Source organism: Myripristis murdjan, chromosome 21 (assembly GCF_902150065.1).
Source record: "Myripristis murdjan chromosome 21, fMyrMur1.1, whole genome shotgun sequence".
Taxonomy (NCBI): Eukaryota; Metazoa; Chordata; class Actinopteri; order Holocentriformes; family Holocentridae; genus Myripristis; species Myripristis murdjan.
This window is the reverse complement of record NC_044000.1, coordinates 10,439,758-10,464,157: the sequence shown is the minus strand read 5'-3', so window position 1 is coordinate 10,464,157 and position 24,400 is coordinate 10,439,758. Positions and strand designations below refer to the sequence as shown.

The 24,400-nt window shown below is 40.9% G+C and overlaps 1 protein-coding gene across 2 annotated transcripts in view; it reads left to right on the top strand.

Annotated features, from left to right (window-relative positions):
• col18a1a (collagen type XVIII alpha 1 chain a) overlaps positions 1-24,400 on the top strand; it is an 87,715-nt gene that overhangs the window by 17,015 nt on the left and 46,300 nt on the right. The window contains exon 1 of one of the 2 annotated variants that reach the window (XM_030081353.1): positions 23,016-23,408. The exons of the other annotated variant lie outside the window; for it this stretch is intronic. Within the exon in view, the coding sequence (XP_029937213.1) occupies positions 23,069-23,408 (340 nt within the window). The 5' untranslated portion in view covers positions 23,016-23,068. Of the gene's footprint in view, positions 1-23,015; positions 23,409-24,400 lie in introns of those variants that run through there. 2 annotated transcript variants of the gene reach the window in all.

Here is a 24,400-nt window from a genome sequence, read left to right as displayed (position 1 = left end):
AAGGAGCTAATGCTAGAAGTGACCTTTGGACCTGTTGCGATTTCTAGTTATTACTGCTTGATTAACCTCACAAAATGGGACTATGGGGAATGAAGGCCTGGTTGATTTAGATAATAATTAAAATGCAACAACCTTCTAAGACCTGAGCTTTGATTGACCAGGATGAGATTCCCAGGTTTTGAGCTTAGCACAAGGAACAAACAAGAACTTCCCAGACCGAGGTAAAAAGGCACAGATCCCACCTCAGTCGTTTCACAGGCTGCAACTCGAACACAGCTTTAAAACCCAACAAAAGACCTCTGCACGCTGAAAGCCTCTTACTGTATGTGGTCTTACTTTACTGACAAGGGTCCGACTGAAGATTTTCATCAGGGCAACCTCAGTCTACTTTTTTCCTCAGTATCTATTGTAATATTACCGAATATGATGTGAAGTGCTCAACATTACCGTGATGGATGATGTTTTATGACCCCCCACCCCCTCCTCCCACAAAAGCACCACCAGTAGAATGCATACCCTCGGGGCAAGTCAGACTCCTCACCTCTCCACCGACACCCGTTCCTTGCCTCAGGCTCTTGACTGTGTCTCAGGCCACCACAATAAAAAGAGGTTGGGAGATGTGTGGGTGGGTGGGTGGCTGGCCACTTTCTGGGGAGTCTCATACATCACTGGGAATTCACAATAGGGTGAAAAGCACATTGACAATAAATAGCTCCTTGATAAACTCAGCAGAGAGGGCTAGCTGAGGTCAAATGATTTGCCGGTGGATTTGACAGGTTGGATTTTAGGGTGGTGAACAGGTTGAGTGTATTATGAATTGGAAGAAAGTGTGAGTTAAAACTGGGCAAGGAGAAGAAGCTGTCGGAATGCATGAACTCGTGGAAGGTGTGTGCTTGCCACCCGTTCCTCCTCCTTACCTTTTATTCCCGTTATTCCTCCTGCCACCACTAAGGTATTTGGACACATTCCGGCCACGCATTCCGCTGGTCAGCCCATACAAACGGGGCAGTCCTATTGGGTTACGGTTGCGTTACTTAATAGGTCTGATCTGGGCTCAAAAATGGCATTGCTGTAAGCCTGGCTTCCTTATTAAGTTGAAGCAGGAGGCAGCAAAGTCGGCACCTCTAACTCATGGCAAGTTAGATAGAAGAGCCAAAACCTTTCACCCGCAGTAGAACCTAACCTGCAAATTAAAGGCTTAAGGCCTTTGGAGCAAACTTCAAGCTGTGTGATTTCCATCCAAATAAAAACACAAAAGATGAAAGTCAACCTGTGGAAGGTGCACTTCACACTGCACAGAAATATACCTCACACCAAGACATCATAGAACTTGAGCAGGAGCATGAGAATCCTTTCAAGGGGTATATGCTTATCACATGTTAACAGGCCATGATGGACAACTTTTTAAGTCCCCTTCCTGGAATTGTGTTATGTTGGTGGAATCAAGTGCCTATGTGTTTGTAAGAGAAGGCTGGAGGGAATCGGTGTGTATACTTTGTTGGGTCATTTGAGTTTGTAATGGGTTAGTTCTGGCAAGATCTGCTAGTCAAACTGAAAATATTTATCTTAAACGCACTGACTTTGGTGGGACTTACTAATCACACCATTTGAAATGAATAAAAACATTTTGCATGTGATGGAAATAAAAATGACGAAATAAGGATCTTTGTGCTTGTAGTCTTGGGAATGTCTCTCAACTGGAAACATAAATTAGCCTACTTACAGTGGGTTTTGATCTCAAAAGTTCTCTTAATTGCATCTGAATTTTGAAACACTTTTCTTGACTAACCTACAAGCTACACTGTTGCTTTGACATTAAGCAGTTTAGAGAATGGATATTTCTGCTCCTGGTGTGTGACAGTGAAATTCAGCTTTTGAACATCTGACTTGTAAAAAAATTGTGTGTAGCACGGTGTTGTTTTTGTTTTATTTATTCCCCGGTTGATTGGTGCATTGTTAGTGAGAAAGAAGCAAACTAGGCTGCTCACACCTCCTCCTCGCAACCGCAGTTTACCTTCCTCCTCTGCCAGAAAGTGTGTGTGTGCATGTGTGTGTTTGTGTGTGTTGGTGAGGCTTAGAATAGAGCCTGGCCCCACACACACACACACACACACACACACACACACACTTTTACCCCTCCCTCGCCCATCCTTAAGTCCCGACTTGGATTTATCTCTGCTCCCCTTCACTGAGTCCAAATGCCCATGAGCTCAGTGGCTAAAGTCGAAGGAAGGGGTCAGAGAGCTCTCTCCCTCAGACACACACACTGACACTTGTTGGAGTCTCCTAAGTGAATAGCCTCAGCCTGTATGGAATGCCTCAGAGCAGACAATAGCCGAGTATCCTCAGCTCTCCCACCATCCAGCTGAGACAGAACAGGACTCTTAGAGTGAGCTCACCTTCACACTGCAGCTCAAAAGCTACATTCACACTATACGTAGACATTAACCTAGTGTGAATAACAACAAAAACACATAGGATCTGATCTTTTTGCATTTGGGCCATATTCATTTGGTCCTAGATCTGGATTGTATTACATGCCTGTCATGATCTGATCTCAGTCAGACCAGACAGATTGGAATTAATGTGGTTTCACCTCGGACTCCAGGACACACTTTGGTTGTCATCAGTCTGTGTGAGTGCACTTTAAAAAAAGATGGAGGACAGCAACATTGATGTTCATGTTGATGTGAGATCACGAACAAGAATAGTTCAGACAAAAGTATAGATATCATATAAGCACACAGAAAATGGAATTGACCTCAAAATGAAAAGTTTGTCATCTGCTCACAGATTGAGTTGAAAAACAGGTTAAATGTTTTGGTCCATACATCACACAGGGATGTAGCTCGCACAACTCCGTAGTTGCAACTGACGTCAACTACTTTTTTCAAAAGTTTCCAAAATTACAAACAGTTCACTCCATGCATCTTGTGCAAAGGCACACGATTGCACTCTGATTGGAAAAGACGTGTATTTAGATGTGTTTTTTAGAACAAACCTTCTTTGTAGTCTTTGATAGTGAAACAGTTTGTTTGCATGTGTAACCAAGAACTTGCAAGACTTTTCCTGACAGACAGACGTTACAATGAGCTCTGCTTTCTGTGATGACACTGCTACGCTTCTCATAGACCGACTCATCAGGTGAAAGAGTTTGGTCTGTTACCGATCTGTTTTAGTTTTGTTCCCTTAATGTTTTCTTTTACTGGATTCTGAACGTTCACAGGTTTTTGTCAAGTGGAAAGTGAACAAGCGAGGCTTTGGTGCATTAAACTGTGACCTGTTTTGCTGTCACAGGCTGTTGTGAAGTGTTTTCCTCTCACGATGCAATCGTTTTGTTTTGGAAGATTTGGATAATGCTGCACAAGCTGTCTGGAATACTTTGGTTGCATTCCTTGTTATTTTTGGAACTCTTAAATTGATTCAAGTCATTGTGGAGAAGGTTGGTATGGAGTTGCGCAGTGCAAGTATAAAGACACTGTTATGGCATTAGGGTGTGTAGATACTGACAAATTTCAAACTGTTGGGTCAACTGTTCCTCTAACACTGATATTATGATGAATTTAAAGTTAACTCAACCTTATTTTTGCCCATGATATGTGAGACTGATGTAACGTTTTCTAATCGGCATGAACAGCAGATGGAGGTGCAGTTTTTCATTTCTGATCTGAACCTCATCAATATGTGGTGCAAAATTTCACTCTGAGGCATGAAGCCTCTATCAGAAAGTGATTGCCATGACAATAAATAAATTTGACATCACCCACCTGAGACAGCAAGAGCAAGGGCAAGAGAGGAGTAGGAATAAAAAAGCATATGTTGTTTTCTGTTTTGTTGCATGTTGTGCACGTGTGTGTTTTCAAGATTGCTGTCAGTTTGGATATGAGCAGTCATTTAGAATTGAACATGAAGTCCTTCAGTGTGGTTACTGTTTTTTTTTTTTTTTTTTTTTTCCTGTGGTGGCCCATCATTGCTGAATGATACACTGATGCAAGTTCACTTGTTCAGGTCTGTACTTTTGGGCCTTTGTTTGCCCTCTTTGAGATAGTGTGCATCTTTGATGTTTAGGGATGAAAGGACGTAGTTTGCCGATGTCTCTCTCCTCCTGGAACAGCCTGTGTAAGTTAAGTGTCCTCCACACCCCTTGAACTATGCATTTTCACATGGGACTGTCATAAAAGTCAACTTACAAGGGACAGACAGAGGGAGAAGTAAAGAGAGCAGGTATTCAGATGGCCAGGCAGGTATGCTCCACCCAAACATTAAAAGGTAGCATTGTGTCCAGATGACGTCGTCTTTTAGAAGTCCACCTGTTTTTCCACTGCAGTCTTGTTGTGAACATGGATCGTTGCCTGTCACATGCTTAAAAAATGCAGGTTAGTCAGTTTGAGATCAAGCATCTCTATTGCAGAGGAGACCTGGCCAGGACAGCATCACCAATGCAGCAATAAAAGCTGCAGAGCAGTAACATAACTCCAATAAATATTTGTATGAAATTCTGTAGCAGTTTAGCTGTTTTGTTGATGCATTTATTTATATATAAGAGCTGGTACCAATGATATAGATAAAGTGTATAGGATACAATAGGGTTTCTGTGCAAACCCGACACACTATATTTGCCATTTGGTAATTGGCTTGTTTATCTTTTTGGTTTTCCAAAGCAGTGAACAGATTTTTCAAAATATGCATATCGTGTTGTCAAAATAATAGCAACATACATTTGAATTGAAATGCCTTTCCCTTATGTCCCTCTAATAAAAAAAAGCTTCCCTGTGCGCCGCCCGTCCGTGGCCTTTCCATCGACATCACTAACCCGCGCAAAGCAATGATTTAGGAAATCCGTGTCTCTGAACATCTGTTGAAATGATTATAGGCTATAGTAATTAACTTGCCATGTTATATGTCTGGGAGATGACAAATTCTCTCTCTTGCTGTCCTCCTACGCTGTCAGCCATATTTTTCCTAATGCTTCATGAAGTGTTTCGGATGTGAGTTAAATCACACGTGGTTTAAAACACCCCCGTAGCTTCCCTCCCCCAAATCCCTCAGAAGTCATTTTGTGCATGCGTTACCAATTACTTTTTGATTCCTTCACTCCCACTCTGTAAGTTTGCAGTGCACAAAGAAGATTCATTATATGCAGCAGTTGCACTACTTAAAAGAATTAGAGGCAGTTTGCAATGACTAATATTGGCCTTTCTGATATTCCCATCTCACTCTTGGGGCCTTAGTTCGAAAAGCTGCTTATGCATTCACTTTGTGCTTAGCAACTAAATCCAACCCAAAGTTTTGAGCAAGCATTTTTAAGGGTCACAAGGGACAAAGGGCCATAGCACTCTGGCTGTTGAGGTGCCACAGTTTGCCAGTTATGTTATTAAATGTTACGCTTCATTTAGATAGAGCATTTGACACTTAGCTATTTGCTGTCAGAGAAAACAAACGTGCTTCGTGAGTCACCAAAGCTTCAGGTCAGGCTGTTTCCTGGAGGCTGTAACAGGGAGAACACTCCAACACCCGCTAAGTGACCACGCAAAACATAGCCCCGAGGTGCTACTTTTGGTTGGACTGCCTGCCACTCCCTTGTTCACATGCAATGTTGTGGTGTTGACCAGCCTGAACCAACATGATTGGAATGCCTTTTTTCCCCCTTTTTCCCCTTTTTTTTGTAGAGGCGCTCTTTTGTTCTAACAGGATAATTTAAGCTGGAATGTATTCACTTTAGGGCTTTGAGCTGATTGGCTGTTAGGGGTTTTGATGAAAAGATGGATGGTATTACAGAAGGAAGGAGACAATGGTCTTGTCAGTCAGAAAAGGTGATCTATCTCTCTCACTTAGCAGGTCAAACCAGTCCATTCTCAATTGATATATCTATCTATCTATCTATCTATCTATCTATCTATCTATATATATATATATATATATATATATATATATATATTTTTTTTTTTTTTTTTTCATTTTCTACAATTAAAATAATAGAATCAATGAGTTTTTAGTTATTAGCTGTGTTAACATAGTGTTAACACTATGTCTGTACTATATTTTAACAGTGATGTACTTTTTTTGGCACTGAATCTTAACATTGCCTAGGCTGATCCCATCTTCTTTCTACCTCCCAAGATTGCCTGTCAAGACTGAATGTGTTTATTGGAAATATGAGAAATTGTAACAAAGAACACAACTTTGATCTGGAGGTAGTTAGAGCATGTTCAGTTATTGTCTTAATCCACTGCCCCCCCCTATTTTTTTGTGGCTTGGGTTAGTCTGCCCTGCTCTGGATTTGAGTCGTCAGTATTCTAGCATTTCCTAACCACTGCCTTTGTATGCTTGAATTGTCTTGTCTTGCATGAAGGCTTTCTTTTGCTACAAACAAAGTTTATTTGCTTATAGTGGATTATGGAGATGAAGATCCATAGACATGCAAAGCCACAGAATTTCCTCTTTTTCATCCGAGTTCTTTCTCCTTTACTTGCTCCTCAGAACAAGTCTCTTAAAGTGAGAGAAAAAAAAAATCCCTTTGAAATACCTTTTTTGGGAAACTTAAATTACATGCATGTACAGTGCGTTGGAATCTGTATGGTGGGTGTTTGGTGCACCCCAGGGCTCTGTTCTGGAGTGCTGGCCATTGCATGCAATTGAAATATATTTCCCAAAAGAAAGTGAGTCATGCTGTGGGTTCAGACAGCTGGACCTATTAAGACCCAGTCTGGCAAAGATAGGGTCAGATGGGTTGGATCAGTGTGCCAGATGCAAGAACATTTTTGTATTTTTATCTTAATGTTGTTGTACTTTTTCGTGAGACAGAGTCGTCTGCCACATCGGACTCAACAAACACTTGTAACATGAGAAAACTATCCTGAAGGACCCTTGTAAATATGAAAATTTCACATGTTCATAAATGAGTGCACACTCATGAGAACATACCCAGAATTGATCCTAGAAAATGCCATAAAAGACAGGAATCAAGCCAGATTAGAGAATTGTAGACATAATCAGAAATTTTGTGTGAACCTAAGAGAAACTTTTATGTACAAGAACAATGGTGAATGTGGTAACTTCTCTTAAGTTGCTCATACATTGCTATTTAGGAACGAATCTATTCAGTTGTTTATGAGGCCTGTTGTACACCGAGTTGAATGTTCCCCTGAAAATGTGCCACTTACACATTTTATTTTCTTGATTGCCATTGTGGTCTGAAACTTTGGTTTGAAACTATGCTTAGGGGGATTGCATGTGAAGTTTACCTCAATAAATGACCATAAGCCATGCATGTCGATTTGATACGGTAAAGACGTTGCTATTTGAATTGTCAGATTATCTCGACTTTGTCCACAAAACCAAAACTAGTTTTTCCCTAAAAGACCAATTCCAGACTCTTTATCCTCAGAAGGTGCAGTAAAGCTTGTGGAAATGACTCCCTTTCATTGGCATGGTCACAGAAGAATGCTTCCCTAACGGCCACGGTCCCAGGACCTTTTGATGTTTAAACACATGCTTTACTGTTGAGTCTCATTTTGGGATTAAGAGGCTGAGGAAATGGCCTGGTTGACTTTGCTGGAATGACCCAATGATTTGTACAGTCTAAACCTTATTTCCTTGTCGTTTAACATCAGGTAGACACAAAGGTTTGTGTAAATACAAGTGAGTGGACACACACACACACACACAGCTGACAAATGGCAAAACTAGACATACTTTTCCTCACTGTTATTTTTTGTCAGTTTGTAAGCTTACCACTTGGGTGGTTCACACTCTCTGGAGCTATCTACAGTTGAAATTGCATTAGATTTGGAGCTCGGGGTCGCTGCTCCCAGGATAAGATCGCTGTTTCTAGTAATTCTCTTTGAATATGTCCATGTTTTATTTGCATGTCCTTGCCCTCTAAAACTGACCACATTAAAGAGAAAACATGCTCTCCAGTGTAAACTGCCTCGTAAAGAAGGTATAAATGTTTGTAAAGCATAAATGTTTGCAAAATTCTTCTTGCACGCAAGGCCAGTCTCTGGTGTTATTGGCTGTCTGGAAATGGACACTTCTGGATTTCCCCACCATCTGTTAGCAAGCAGAGGAGTTCTGATTTACCTCTGCTTGTCCTGACTCATGCCTCTCAACTACAGAGCAAACTTTTATTCATTTTGGCATGAGTCACTGAAAGGAGTTACACAGCGTCTGAGCCTCTGAGACTGGGAATCTGTCTTAAGTGAAACCAAAGTGCCTTGTTTTGATTAGTTTGCAGTACCTGTGACAGATATAGTATTTGTTTATAGCCATATATATTGACTTATATGGACCAACTTGACTTTGACTTTTGAGTTTGGTGTTAACCATTTTGTGCATGTGTGCATGCATGTGTATCCTGTACATAAGGCAGTTCTGTGAACCAGACAAAAAACTTTGACTCATGTAATGGTGCACAAACCACGAGACAAATACAAGCAATCATAAAAGATGCTTTCTGTCCCTGCGAGGCAAGAAAAATGCAACGCTTTTGTAAATGCATGCCTCAACGCATCAACTTCTGCTCAATCAATTTCCCGGCAAAGTGAAGATGGTCGGTTTGTTTTGAAGCCCTATCTGCCTTGTGACATGTCTGTTTTATTATATGGGTGCGAAACATTACAGAGGACACCATTTAAAACCATGACAGCCAGAATCTTACCATGCATGTGACAGCAGACAAGCATGACCCAAATTATGTGGGTAGACAGCACAATTAACCATTTGAGGAGAACCATTACAGAAGTTCAACATAAAATCAAACACCACATAAAAGAGAGCTTGGCCACAAAATTTTTTTTTGGATTGTTATCATGTTAATGAAGCCATTGATGGTGAACTGAACAAAGCGAGACCACATAGAAACACACACTCTTTCCCCTATTCACACATGAGGGCTTATTCTTTCAACATGGGGGACCTTTTTCAGTCATCCATCTTGCTTAGTACCTTAAAAGGACCTGACAGTTTCAACAACCCTTTCCACCTGTATTAAAAGACATCTGATTTCCTGCCTCAGCTGTAATGCTGATAAAAGGCACCAGCTGAGGCAAAAAATTTAGGCTGCAAACTGTATTCTGCACCTTAGGCGCTTAGGCATTTTTGAGTGTGAAAGTTACGCATTAGGTTAAGTTAAATATTACCGTCACAATAGTGTTAAGAGCTCACAGTTCATACAGTCAAGCACTGTATGTTGGAGGCTTTTAGAGTTTTGTGAAGATTCTGATATTCAACAAGTTTTCCAAACAGTCCAGTGACACAAAAATTAACCCATTGCAGATAATTTCATTCAGTTTAATACAAGGAGGCTGTTGTTTTGCTGTTTATGATTTAGGCCTATCATCACACTTAATACTATGTATCTTAATGTGTACGTGGTAGAGGGTTTCCCACAGAAATTCTCACAGCCCACATTCTTCTTGCTTTTGCTCCTCTGGGAAAGGATAGTGTAAAAACAACAACCAACCATGCCAAATAAATATGTGTACATGAACAGATCCTCAGGGGACAAACATGCTGTATGTGTCAGTACAAAGTAACGGATATGGCATTTTTGAAAGAAAACAACAAGGTCAAGGGCTTATTTAAAACATGTCAGTTCTGTTTTCCATCCCTGAAAGAGTCGCTTACAGATGTCTCTCAAAGACGTATCTGGATAATTTGTTCTTTTCTTGCCCATCCGGTTATGGATACTAATCCTCAAAGTCAACACTCCCAATTCTAGACTTCCGATCTCCAATCGTTTCATCCTTTTGGGAAGTGAGAATGACAGAGCTGTCATCACTGGCTAGCTGGCTTTTCCCTCAAACACACCATGGTAGCTGATCATTTGGCAACCTCATTAAAACCCTGCTTTTTGAGTGCTGATGTGCTACAAAGCCTGTTAAAGAACTCCAGTCCAGTCATTTGGGCTCACTGACCATGTTCGCCTACTGGCAAAGTCATTCAGTCTCTTTTCTAAGAAGTGGAAGGTTCAGTTTTATTGGCAGCAGCTTAGTTGCTTTTCAACTGTGGAGCACCATTTTGAACAGAATTTGCATTAAGCTTATTCTTTGAAACATGTTTCTGGATGGAATCTAACATTTTCATGAGGGGACAAAAGCAGCCCTTGGCATTTGTCCTGACATTGGGCCCCTTGGCCTCATTGTCATGTGTTACATCTTTCAAGAAGGAAAAGTCCAGACGTGCTCGACTCTTCTGGTCACAAGTCCTGTCATTTTGCAAAGGAACAGCTGCAATATGGCTCTTCACCTTCAGCCTTACTTTAATTACTGTTTATCAAAGGTTAAAAAAAATCCTGTGGACTGCTGTTTCTATTTTGACTGGTTCAAGAGATGGTCAAGTTAGACTTGTTGCCCTGTCATGGTTCTGGTAAAGAGCTGGCTTGTAAGGGAGGAGCACAGTGTTTACTTCATTTGATTTCATTGATCACACTCAAAACAGCTTGCATTTAATATTAAATTTACGGTCCACCAGTTTTACCTTACCACCACACGTGGCATTGAGGACAACAATATCTGAATCTGAATACAGATTTAGGACAGAAAAATGGCTGGGAACAGGACAGTGACCATGTAACTGAAAACTGAGACTTAAAATAAAATTTAAGTAAACCTAAAACACAAATTACTCAACACTTAACACCTTACCTAAGATAGCATCAAATGGTTGAACTCTTAGCCCTTAACTAGATTCTTATCGTTATCTTTGTCTGTTTGGATGCCTTCACTGTACAGAGGTTGCTTTCTGACAAGTCCTTACACAGCAAATGCAGGCCCTGGAGGCTGCCAAGTATTATCTGTTTCTTGTTTTAAACTCAGTTTAATAGAGCCAACTGATTAACAGTTCTTGTTTCTTTTACAGTAATCGCCTAAAGAATAAGGGCTAATTTTCTGCGAACTACAAAGTGTTATCAGTCGTGCAGAACTGACCACTGAGCAGCTCCACTGCAGCAGTTAGAGGTTAACTGCCTTGCTCAAAGGCACCTTTGTGGTATTTGCTGAAATAAGGGTCAGTGTCATTCATTCATTTTTTTTCTGACCCAGATTTTCCCAGCTGGTTTTGGGAGTCAAACTGATGACCTTCCAGTCAAAAGCCCCAATTCTCTAACCTGTGGCCACCTGTTGACCGCAAATGACCGTGTTCTCAACCAGGAAGTGGAGAAAAATCCTACAGACACATTTGGAATTATATTTTTCTCACATATTTAACTATAGATTTCTGCATGCTTTATGTCTTTGCTTTGTTTCCAGATTCGTGTTTTCAGTGTAATTAATCCCTTCACGTCCACAACACAGGTCCCCAAAGGCTCCACTTCTACACAGGGTGGTAAATATGTAGCTAACCTGAATTCTCTGGGATGTCTTTAACTCTGTGACCCTCCAGCCCTGCCCACAGTGGACCAGCACAGTGTCTGGATTCCAGGTGTGGGAGAGTCTCTGTCCATTCCTTTCAGGTCTAGGTGGCAGGTAAATGATTTGTAAGAGCAAGATGACTCCTCTGACCCATCGAGTTGCCACGCCAACCTCTAAACAAGAATTTATTCTTAGATGATGTGACACAGTTAAATACTGGATGCATAAAAACAGTTACATTACATTTTGTTGGTAAAATATAGATAAATAAATAATGGGTATACTCTCACAAAAGAAAAAAAAAGAAAAAATTGAAGTGACACAGATGCTGGCCTTGGCTGGCACAGCTACACTGGCAGAGCACTGGGTTTTGAGATCGGTCTTTCTCAAGCCAGCTGGGAACTTAAAAAAAAAAAAAAAAAAACATTTTGAGAAAATATTTTCAACAAATGTCCGTATATATAGTGTAGTGAAAGAACCGTGGAAAACTGGCTGTGGTTACCTACTCATTCAAAAAAAGCTTGTATATGTGTTGGAAAAACTCTGCAGGCTTAGGGTGTGGTTCCTAACAAGACTTGGCTAGACTTTTTGCTGCTGCTTTGTCTGTGGTCCTGAGCCTCAGCTGATGTTCAGATATTGGTTTGTCTGTCTGTCTTTGGTATCCTAGTGAGGTCAGCGTTTCTCATCACGCATCATAAACCTCACTGTGAGTCAGTCTCCCTCTATTGATGAGATGAGGCAACTGCATGAGTGAATCAGTGGAAATGACTGTGTTGATGGATTGGTTCCTCACTTCTTTGGCAAACACACACAGTTTGCGTAGATACTCTGCACATTTTGGCACAGAGTAGAAAATATGTTTTGGATGTCTGCTCATGACAGAAAAAGAGATGCATTATGACAGGGGGTTAATCCTATGATCTATCATATGCTGTATCTCAAGGCAACTTATTTTATGCACGATTAAATGTCAAAGAAATGAGGCCTTTAAAGACTTAATAGTCAAGTATCCTGATTGAGGAAACATAATAACTGAGAACACATGTTTGTGGTTTTCATTGTGCTGTGAGATCAACAGCGCAGGTGTGTTGAGATTTTTCGCCGGAGGCCTGGCCACCAGGCTTGTGTAGCTGATGAAAATAAACATCTTCTAACTGATCTGTTATCTCAGCAAGCAAATTAAACAGGGGTTTTGTTCAACACCATTGTTCCCCATTACATCTCAGTGCATGCAAACTGATGCAAGCACATACACATATGTAAACATGCTGAAAACCCCACTTGTTATAGCTTATTTGTATGAGTAGAGGATTTGGTGATGTCACCGTCCTTGAGGAAAAGTTACAGTTGTCTTTTTTTGGAGCGCTCTCTCTCCCTTCCGTTCCCTGAACATCGCAGCCGCCTGCTTTATCTGCCAGGAGGTGCTTGCCTGGTAGCTGTCGACAAGCCTTATGAACATAATGCGCCTGTTTGAGTTTCCACAGGTGGCTTTTTGTTTGGATTGCATCTACTGTATCCCCACCTGTACAGTAAAGTTTGCTCTTTGTCATTTGGTGAGGTGTGCACCGGTTAGGATATGGGTCAACATGTTAAAAATCAGGTCAGATTACCAACTGTTATGAACCAGTAAAATCTTTCAAAATATCTCACAAAATATCATTAGAAGAGAGTGATTTGAAGCACCTAACTTGTAAAATGTAACAATATTTATTAAAGCTCAAAAGTGTAAAAATAAACAACACATATGACATATATAAATGGTGTATCTATTGTGCATAGTGTATTTTTTTTAAATACACTGACATCTTGTTCTTCATCCTGTTTTTTTTTTTTTTTCTTTTTTTTTCTCAGCAGTTCTGTGCGACGAATGTGTAAAACTGTGAAGCACATGAGGGGCAGTTGTTCTCAGTTAGTCTTCTTATGGTTAATTTTTTACTTCATATTGATATTCATCAGTTTTGAAACAGAAACCTTATTACGGTGGTTTGTAGGATGTGTGTAGGATGTGTGTAATCAAGATCAGTTTCCATCAGCCTGTTGGGCATTTTACTGTATCTAGTTGTGGTTCACCTGCTGGACAGTAGAGGGAGCCATTTGCACACAGCTCCAGTCTACCACTCTGGCATGAGACCTGATGATCTAGTTACTAGACCATTAGGTCTTTTGCTAAGTAAAAAAAAAAAAAAAATCCTTTTAATAGACTATTTTTCTTTAATGGAATTATTAATTTTACTCAAGTAAAAAATTTGCCTACTTTCCACATTTACTGCATAGCTTACACTGCTAAACACTGTGGCCTATTTAGTACATCTCAGAGATCATGCTGGACTCTTAACAAACATTAAAAATTGTACTATCGCATGATAATAAGAGAAAGTTATTCAAGTCTAGTAAGTAATACACCAAAATATTAACACAGATTCTAACACACTTCATTCCTGCACTTATATTTATTGGTACTAGCCATCAGCTATAGTACTTGGCCCACCACAAATCCATTTTTCATGCTGGCAGAATAACATATCAGCTGCACTTTCTGCAGTCTTTTTCCCTGCCGTCTATGGCTATGTTTAATTGTATTCATTCTAGCATGCCAGCATGAAAACACACACATAGACACACATACACAAACAGGGATTAAGTCCATAGGAGCTGTCATGGGAAGATTTTGCACCCTGTGGGCTCTGCAGAGCAGTGGGAATATTTTACCCCTACACCATTATTAGAATAAAACTCCGAACACCTTATATAGACTTCCATAATGCTGTCATTGTTCTATAAACCAGCTTCAAATTGTTGGGTTGTCAGCTGTTGAGGCAAGTGTAAAAATGGCTCTGTCACTGACATCCCCAGATGTATTTTTTTGCCATATGCACTGCCAGAAGTGAAGTCGTGTTGCAGTGTCTGTCATTAGCTGAGATAACGGCTCCCAGGAATTGTGGGCCAATTACAGTACACCTGAGTTTCCGGATGCTTTGACTTGACACTGTACTAATTAGCCATAGTCATTACAGGTACAGCTAGTACCCAGGTAGTCATTTAGAGTGACAGCAACATGGCTGTAAAAGGAAAAGACTAGTAGTTTTCGAATCCAGTAGTGCATCAGTAATGAATAGAGCCGCTTGTGCTGCAGGTTATAAATTAGGCTCAAAGTGTGGAATTCAATTTACATCAAAATGATGCATGGACATTTCGCATCTATGCAGTTTTTGAAAACTGCTCCCAAAATATGCATTCATATAGTGTTTGCTAAATTTAGTTGATGCGTGTGTAGCAGTTGCAAAAACATAAATTACATTTTTGCCTGCTCCACAGACAAGTCTTAGTGCAAAGAATCATCTGACGAGAAAATGACCAGGATAGCTGTCAGCTGGCTATTTACCGGAGTCTCAAACTTGAGCAATTTATGTATTGAACAATAATGTAGGTTGGATCCGAAGCAGCAGATATGTAGTAGTGTTGAGTACAAATAATCATAATAATATGTATTTGTTGCATAAAATGGGTCAAAGTGTTTTTCCCTTATATACCCCCCACCTGCTTCCCATACTGTAACTATGGTTTGAGCACCACAGGCCAGATATTCTCCTGTTGTTATGGAATGTGTCTTGTACAGAGTGAGAGCCAAGCTGTTTCTGCTTGCCTGAGCAGGACTGGTAGGAACCCTGCAGGGCCCCGTCTGTCTGTCTGTCTCTATAGGATAGTGAATTGTTCTGTGGAGGTGCCTGAAAAATGCATCCCAGCGGTGATTATCCCTTAAAAGGGGCAATAAGTAAAAAATTAAATAGATAAATACTGCCCCTTAGCGTAAAATGACGGTGCTCTGTCTGCAGAGGGTTTGATACGGTTGATGGTCAGTACCATCGACTCAGCGATTACTTCACCAGGTGCTGAGATTTTTTGGCTTTCGAAACTCACTTTGCATTACAAATTCGAAAGCTCCCCACCCATAGAAATTTTGACACCTCCCGTCATCAGGTATGAAATGAATGGGACAAACAAACATTTTTTGAGTCTAGAAAATCAGTCAAAAGTGTTGCCAGTTTTGAACCAGTACAAAAAGGTTTGCATGGATTATATACTACTTTACGTGATTGTAAATGGACAATATGAAGGAAAGAGGCATTTTTTTGAATTTCATTGTAGGTGATGTTGCACCAGTGTCTTGACCATGCAGGATCCTGGTGAACTGTGGTGAATGTCTGTGTCTGTGACAGACAAGCCCCCTTTTCCTCCTAATCAGATAAGTGTGACCTTCTGACCTGAGCGAACCCCCCACCTACTTCTCTTTCTTCCTCTGCCGCTCTCACACTCAGTGACATACATTCTTTGTCAGGTCTTTGTGTCTTTCATTGGGGGAGGGAGGGTCCCGTGTGGCATAACAGTATACAGTAATGTGTATGTAATGTATTTTTTTGATGCACAAATTGCCATCTGCTGGTGCCATGCAGAATTACAGCCAATTTAACAAGGTACTTTGCTGCTAAGTTGGCCAGAATTCAGGTTTTGGAATTTACACAAATGTCAGAAAAAAGCAGTATCAGATGCCCAAGTATGAGAAAAAACATCTTTGAAATTTGTGTCAGCATTTTCAGGGCATAAAAAACTGCACAGTATTTCACACTGTGATAATGTTTGCACACAATTAAGTAACACTACTAAGTTTTTATATACATATGTGTGTGGTGTGTGTGGGGAGGGCTGTGGTTGGATTGTGGGGGATTTGTCAGCAGAAATAACTGCAGCCCACATCGTTGACATGCACCCTGTTGAATTTTATTAGCAGCATGCTGACATGGTTCTCAAAGAAACATTCTCAAAGAGGCAACCTGGGCATAGGCTTCAGTTTCGCACCAAACCCATCAAAGTCGAAGTTGTCTTTGCTGCATGGGATTCACCATTCAGCTGCAACCTGTTGCCCAGGGATACAGGGTCATTCAAGAGAGCAGTTTGCTTTTTAACCACAGGAACATGTAGCATGCAGAGAGAGAGAGAGAGAGAGAGAGAGAGAGAGAGAGAGAGAGAGGAGAGAGAGAGAGAGAGAGAGAGAGAGAGAGAGAGAGAGAGAGAGAGAGAGAGAGAGAGAGAGAGAGAGAGAGAGAGAGAGAGAGAGAGAGAGAGAGAGAGTATCACGGTATTTCAAGCATTTCCTCATGTGTTTCTGTTCTGCGCTCGATTCAGATTGAGATATGTTTATACTGCCACTCAGCTGTGACATTCTGTATGACTGCAGCACAGTGTATGTGTGTGTGTGTGTGTGTGTGTGTGTGTGCACGCACATTTGTGCATGCAAGAGCTTCAACCATATGTTGGCTAAAGAGTATCTGTTTGTGTATCACTGTTGTTTACACTGCTGCCCAACTGTGACGTGCTGCAACACAGTTTGAGAGATGGTGGTGTGATGGTGGTGTGTGTGTGTGTGTGTGTGTGCATATGTGTGTATGGATCCATGCATTTCAACCACATGTGGGCCAGTGTACAGTATGTGCGCCCAGAGTGTCTATCGGTGTGTTAGTTTGGGTGTGTCATTAAAGCCTTCCAGTCCTTGAGTGCTTAGGGCTTAATGCTTGTTTATCTACTGAGACAGTGACTATACGATGACTCACAGCAAGAGGTCAGCGACCCTCACTTGCTGGAATAACATGAGGGAGGGTGTGGGGGGGATGCCAAAAGGCCCCTTAGCTGTTTGAAGGGTTACTAAAAAGCCCCCTTCTCATGTTTTTCTGTTGTCAATCTGTGTTTAACGCACATCTATTTCCATGCCTGTTCTGTTTGTCCAGCAGTTATGCCTGCCTAGGTCAAAAAGACACAATGTCTGGATCGGCACACAGCAGAGCACTTTCCAGCTGCACAAGCTGTGTTTGAATGATGTAGGAGCACAACTTAAAGAAGTTTTGAGGAGCAATTAAACCACAGCTGCCTTTTACACGCTGTGTAAAGTTTAGGGTAGGTAAGCTCCTTGCCGCAGAGTTGGGTCAGATGGGATGTTAGTGTTTGTGTTTTTTTCCTGGATAATAATGCTAAGAGGCATTTGTAAATATCATATGATCCAAGTCGGCTTTGGTCAAATAACAGAAGCTTACTCCACTACATTTGAGTAAGGGTTTACTTATTAATGACAATTACACCTCAGTAAAAAAATTCCGCTTTGTGAGATACTACTACTACTATTGCTACTGCTACTACCACGAATGATGATAATAATAATAATAATAATAATAATAATACAGTGAAAGATAATAAAGCCAGCAGTAAATTCAATAAAAACCCTTTAAATTTAAGGTTTGTCCAAGGAATGGCCAGGAGCGACCTGCCAGCAGGTTGTACTCCTGCTTGTACGGGGTCAGGAGGTCAGCTATATATTCTGGAGTGAACCCTCTTCGAGCATGAAAAGTGATCATTAAAATTTTAAAATTCACTCTAAAACGGACTGGGAGACAATGAAGTGATCTTAAAGCTGGTGTGATGTGTTCTCTCATGTTGAGCCTGGTTATGAGTCTGGCTTGAGTTTATTGAGGTTTTGCTGTGTGAGGCAAGAGAAGAGTAATCTAGCCAGGGTGAGATGAATGCATGAAATACTGTTTCTAAGTTCTTGGCGGCTAAAAGTGACCTCATTTATCAAACTTTTCTTTGTTGGAAGACACGTGATTGGAGAACAAAATTGATATATTGTGTTTTTACATGTCTCATATTAGATGAGAGGGCACCAAGATGTAAGGAAATGCAATTCTGGGATGAGTCTGGGCCTATGATTATAATAATGATCTTGTATTTTTTTCTCAGTTTAAGTGTAGAAAATTTGATGTCATTCAGTTATTGATACCTGCAGTGCACATGTGGAGGCTTTTATATGCAAAATGTATGGTATTACGCAGCAGATGTGCACCTTAGTCGCAGTAAATTATTTACAAATGCTATGTTTAGCATCAGTGGAATGGATAGTGTAACTTGAGATCTGAGTGACAGTCAGCTTGGCAGAAAGTTCTCTTGTGCAGTGACAGCTAATTGGACGCCCCGAGCCCCTCTTGGATTAAATTTGCCAGGTTTTGTTGGTGTTGTAATTAGGCAGACCATTCATCCTCTCATTGATGACTGCAGCCCTCACAGGTCTTAGGTTTCATGCTTTTGTCTGTGCATTGTTAAGACAGACACCAGGGACACCTGGAATTTCAGTTCATGCCGATGAACATCTCAAGACACAGAACGTATATGGAATTTGTTTGAGACCCTACTGTGCAATACATTTGGGTCTGAAATGAAAACAAAACAAAAAAAAGCATAATAAAGTGCTTTTATAGTGAGATTCCACAGTAGCAGACTTCATGGCCAAGAGTTTATTAAATTAGTCCAGGAGAAAGACAATGTGATAGAGTTTTAATGGTCTCTGGTAAGAATTTTTAAGATGTTGTTTGTTTTTTTTCTGAAACTGTTCCTGTAAAAACATTTTAGACAAACCTTTAACATGTCCCTGTGTGACTGTCACAAACGACTTGTATGTCCAGTTGCTCCCTTAAAAGAAGGTAGGGGACATGAGAGTCCCTGCGGAGACGAGGGTCCCCTGTCAGTGGACAGCAGTTTGACAGTGGGTGGCCTGGTTGTGAGTTGGGGGAAGTTCCTACACCCACACACGGGATAGGCATTGCTTTTGGCACACAGGGGTCGTCTTCAGAATAGGAATCAGTCCATTTGCCAAGTACAATGAGGGTACAGGAATTTGTATTGGTGGTATGGGTACGCTGACACATTGACAAATTACATAGTAACACGTAAGACATACTGACACATGGGATGAGGATAACAGGACCACACATATAGTGCAAAGAGTGCGAGTACGCATTCAACAGTAAATCACGATCCATTAACCTTGATCTGCTTGAGTAGATGTTGGACGTATTAAATGTGTGTGATTCAACATGGCTGCTTTTATTCTCCGAGGCGTAAACCAGCTTTCATCGTCTCTCCTCAGTGTCCCGATGGATCAACTGTGCCTAGCAAGTAAATACTGTTTACCATCACTGCACTCTTAAACATCAATCGTCATCATAATAAATTATCTTTGCCACACTCATACCATTTGACAATGATTCATGACAGTATAAGAGTCCATTATATTTAAAACTGTTTTCAGTTATTGTTGATTTCTGCACAAATCCTGACAAAGTTCCAAGGTGTGATCATTTATGGCAGCTAGCTCCTTCAAATTTAGTCATATCCCCCAAAATATCCTCCGTCAGCCATGGTAGTGGATATTTTATTTATGCCGCACGCTTGCTTCTCTTGCATCCTTTTTGGAATTACCTGTTCCAAATACAACCACCACTTTTCAAAACAGGAAGTTTTCTCTCTGATTTGTCTTTATGGCTCCTGCAGTGTGTACTTTGAAAAGGCATTAGTAGACATGAAAGGTATGTTGAAAAGAGAGTCACATACTTTCAACTATAGGTTCAAGGCATGTTCACATTATGATCTCTCCAAAGATTTCCTGTGTTGAAAAAAAAAAAAAAAACTCAGACAGTGTCACTCCAAAAGTGCACTGCCTTTATTAAGTGCAATTTTGCCTTTTCTTTGTCATGTGTTTCCATAAATAAGCAGATCGTTTCCTGGTTCTGACGAGACTCTTGACAAGGTGACAAGAGCACGTATAATAACTCAGGGATATCCTCGACCACCCAGGTTTCTTGAACTATTCCCCTATGATTCTCTGTGTCTGTGTCTTGACTCTTATGAAATGAATTGTCTCTTTGTGTTTAAATGTCATACCAGCACACCCCCAGGCTTTGTCTTAATTCATTGTCATCATTGAAATTATGACTCTTTGGTTGGATTCTCCAGATGTTAGTTTCCTTTGCTAAAGGTGTTTTACAGACATGGCTTCCTCTTGATCAGGATCTTGTGTGGATTTTGGGTGTGACGTCTTGTGTAAGAATGGGAAAGAGACGAGGAAAAAAAATTAAAAGGGAGAGCATGCTAGGGGGATCTCCCCACAGGAAATGGAGAGGGAAGTAGAGGGAAGGATGTATCTGGCTGTGGACAATAAGGAGAGGTTGTAGAGTCTACCACTTACTTAAGAAATAAAGGAACATCAAATAAGTACACTGAGCTAGAAATACATTAACGCCATCCTGCTTCATTAAGTTACAGTGGTCACTATCATTTTGGTTTAGATGCACCCTCAGGAGCAGCTTACTAATTTCCTCTGTTACAATATAACAATGAATGCTATGATGATGGCGTGCAAATACCCCAAACTGCTGTGCTTCATTTGCTTTTCTCTCAAGGCAGTGAAGAGGGAATCCATTAGCCTTGTTTTTGTTGTTGTCTAAGGGTAATCATTATCTAACACCAGACAGAGGTAATTACCCTGGTCTTTATTAACTTGGTCTGAATCGTTGACATCATGTTTATTTTGGTTTAGGTTTTACTAAAATGGGATTAGTTTGAGCATTAAGTCATTTATTTTTTGCATTTAATGATCAGCTGAAGGAAGCAAGAACAATTTACAAATGCCATGTAATGCTAGTGTGCTAGTTTGTTTAATTGCAGGAACCCCACATGTGTACCAGCAGGAGCCTGCAGCCAACCCTTAGAAAAAGTTTTTTAGAATCTCCTGTAGGTGATTTCTTGGGTTGCCATTTGCTTGTGTGTGCAATGTCCTACAGTCACAGCAGCTGCTTTAGTTTGATGTTGCCCCTATATATTTATGTATAATTTCCCTTATGTCTTTCGCAACATCTCTGTCGAAATGAGACACTTTCTCTAAGGAAGTGGCTGCCATTCTGCTTTTCTCTCAAGCAGCTTGTGATAGTAATTATTTTGTCTCTTTTTGACAGCTTTAAGGTGAACAATTGCTTGTTTAAGAGCGTTAACCCTGTCTTCCCCTGGGGGAACAGAAACCATCCACACTGTGTGCTGCAACCTGCCTCTTGTGCATAAAGAGTGGGTCATTTAATGTAGTACCAACAGCTACACATATTTCATGGTTAACTCGGTGTCTTTTATCAGTTATTTTTCAGTGGCGGTGTTTCTTCAACATAGGACTTAAATGGGTTCTTTTTATTAAAACTCCAACAAAAAGTATTCACAAGCCACTCAGTCATTATTTGCCCTTAAGGATTTTATGACCCATTTTACTTAGGGCTGAAACATAATATTTCCCTTTCATTATAATTTTGTCCAGTCACAAGTGCCAAAATAGCCTAGTCTTCTGACAAATGACTCAGCTATTTTTTTCAGAAATCACAATGAATATATTTAGTCTCCGCAGATTTAGAGGTCTACAGTGTAGACTGAATGCTGATGGAAGATATATATATCTCAAGTGTGTTCATGCATTTTTTTGAAAGAGCAGGCTATTACATTTTTGCAAGTTCACAAACCTTTTGCACCTCTCGTTGTCTGGCGATGGCGTTTGAGTTATACAAATATGATCTGGCTCTATTCAAATCAGAATTTTAAAAAAATGTGGAAGATGTGCATTGTGTCCCTTTACCTAAGACCAAACAAACTCAAAAACTTGCAGAAAGGGGATAGATCATCCCAAAGCCATGATGGCGAGACCATAAACCAAAGGATAAAGTTGTCAAGCCTGTGTCAAGACTCTGCTTCGCAAAATAAACATATAGGGGTGACAGCAAGCTGTGCACCAATGAGCCGAGTTCCTCTCTATCAACAAGAGAGTGAGCATGCACAAAACACCTCCCTTTCTTTTAAAGCCTGGTGCTATTAGAGGAACACTTGCTCAAAACTCCTCTTCCTTTTATCACTAAGCTCCCATTAGCAGATGTCGAGGGTCTCTGTCAACTGCTCCTATAGGCAGAAATGGCAAACCAGTCTGGACAAGAATAGCCACATAGTAAAGAGCACTGAAAGTGGGGGCTAAACTGGCTGGAAAATTAATTGCACCTTATACGGCAGGAGTTAAAGATTTATGCAGGGGCTGCAGGTTGAAGATATATCCAAGGGGGTGGGAGGTGAGGAATTTGCTGACAAGTGCCTGTCTTGAGTCCACAAAATGTGTGTTTTGAGATAAATAATCAAATCTAATGAATCATAGGGAAACATTGTGGAAACTTACAATTACTATTAACTAACATATGTCACATGGAAGTCAGCCTAGCCACTCCCATTTCAAACCCTCAACACACAGTATAGTGTTAAACTCTTCTTGTTATAAAACCCTATAGAAATGCACAGATCACATTACCACAACTTAATGTTCTCACAACTTTCTGTCCTCATCCTCCCACACCCATTTCAGTTTGCTCTTTTATTATTTTTTTTTTTTAGACAAATCTGTGGTTTCTTATTATCATGTCTGAACAAAGAGAACAAGTCAAGAGGAACAAATTGCCCCTCTCTGTAATACATTGAAAGCACCAATGTTTTACATTGAAAGGCAAGGCTGCCGTTTTTTCTAAAGGTATCAGTCAGCAGGAGAGACCCCTTTTCACTGCTGTGACAAAAGGGGAAGGAGGAGGAAGGAGGAGTCGAGAGAAGAAATATTACCAGGGCAGCCAATAAGGACTGTGCCCCCCCTCTCACTCTTTTGAATGGGGCACTCCTCTTCACTTTTCCTCTGCCTGGTGGAGTGTGTGTGTGTGGGGAGTTGGTTGAACTGGAGGAGAGCGTATGTGAGGAGTGAAGTGGCAGTGTGAGCATGTCACAGTTTACTCTGGCAGCCTGATCAAGCCGGTGGATGTGTTTCAGAGTTGAAAAGGATGGCTGAGATGAGGATCCAACTTGGAATTTTGTTTTTGTTGCTCCAGTGGATGGGCCATTCTGATGCTTGGTTCTGGTCTTGGACTGATACCACAACTTTGGCCCCAACAGTGGACCATGAGGGGTCTGGCAGTCCAGCAGGTAGTGGAGACCAGCAGTCAGATAACATTGCAGCAGTTGGAGCGGAGATTATTGATGTGGCAAATGGGATCCAAAAGTTTGTACAGACTTGGGATCAGACTACAGCGGCACCTCGACTGACCTCTGTAAAGCCCATGCCACAAGTGGAGAATGACCGTGCACTACGAAAGGGCACGTCAAGGATTTCATCACACGCAGGTGAACCTAGTAATAATACATCTTCACTAGAGGGTATGGGTTCTGGAGGATCTGGTCACTTGAATTTTTCAGGGGAAGAGAATTTGCCAGGATCTGGGTCTGGACATGGGTCTGAATTTGAATCAGACTCTGGTTCAGGTCCTTGGTCTGGCTCTGGATTTACATCAGGAGCTGGATCCAGCATGGCATCTGGAGTTGAATCAGATTTGTTTTCAGGTGAAAGCCAAAAGGAGGAAGTAATGCCTAATAACCACAGCCAGTCAGAGGAGAGTAAAGGCAGGCTATTTGTCCAGACATTGCCAAAACTGAAGTGTGAAGAGAGTGGTTTGATTATTTGCAACAGAACAGATAAGGGTCATATTCTAGACAGTCAAACAGAGCAAATTCTAAATGTTTCTATTGGAACCTCCAGCAACATTAGTAGAGGTACAACAAGCAATAACAACTCTATCTGGAATGCCAGTGAATTAAACTTGACAGAGTATTCTCATGAATACACTGTCTCGGGAGGTTTACTCACCTCATTTGTAGACAACAATGCTTTGACCACTAGCCAGACACCTGAGGAAGCCAAAGTGGAAAAAGCCATTCAGCTACCAACTAGCCAGTCACCAGCAACTGATGGAATTTTGCCTAGTCAAGTCCTCCTGACTAGCCAAGTGTCATTAGCTAGCAAGGTACCATCTACGAGCCAAACACCAGCCACTTCCCAAAAACTATTGATCAGTCAACAACACATAGTTAGCACAATACCAATACCTACCTCAACACTAACAACTACACAGCCTTTAGAGCCTAAGAAAAGATCAGCAGCTACCCAGACACTGACAAGCAGCCAAGTGTCATTCATTGATCACATATCAGACACTACACAAACATCAGTAACTGATCAAGAGCTAATGCTAGCCAGACAAAGAGCTGTAGATAGTCAGGCATCAGCTGAAAGCCAAACAGAAATAGCTAAACCAGCAGTAGCTGTAGAATCCCCACAC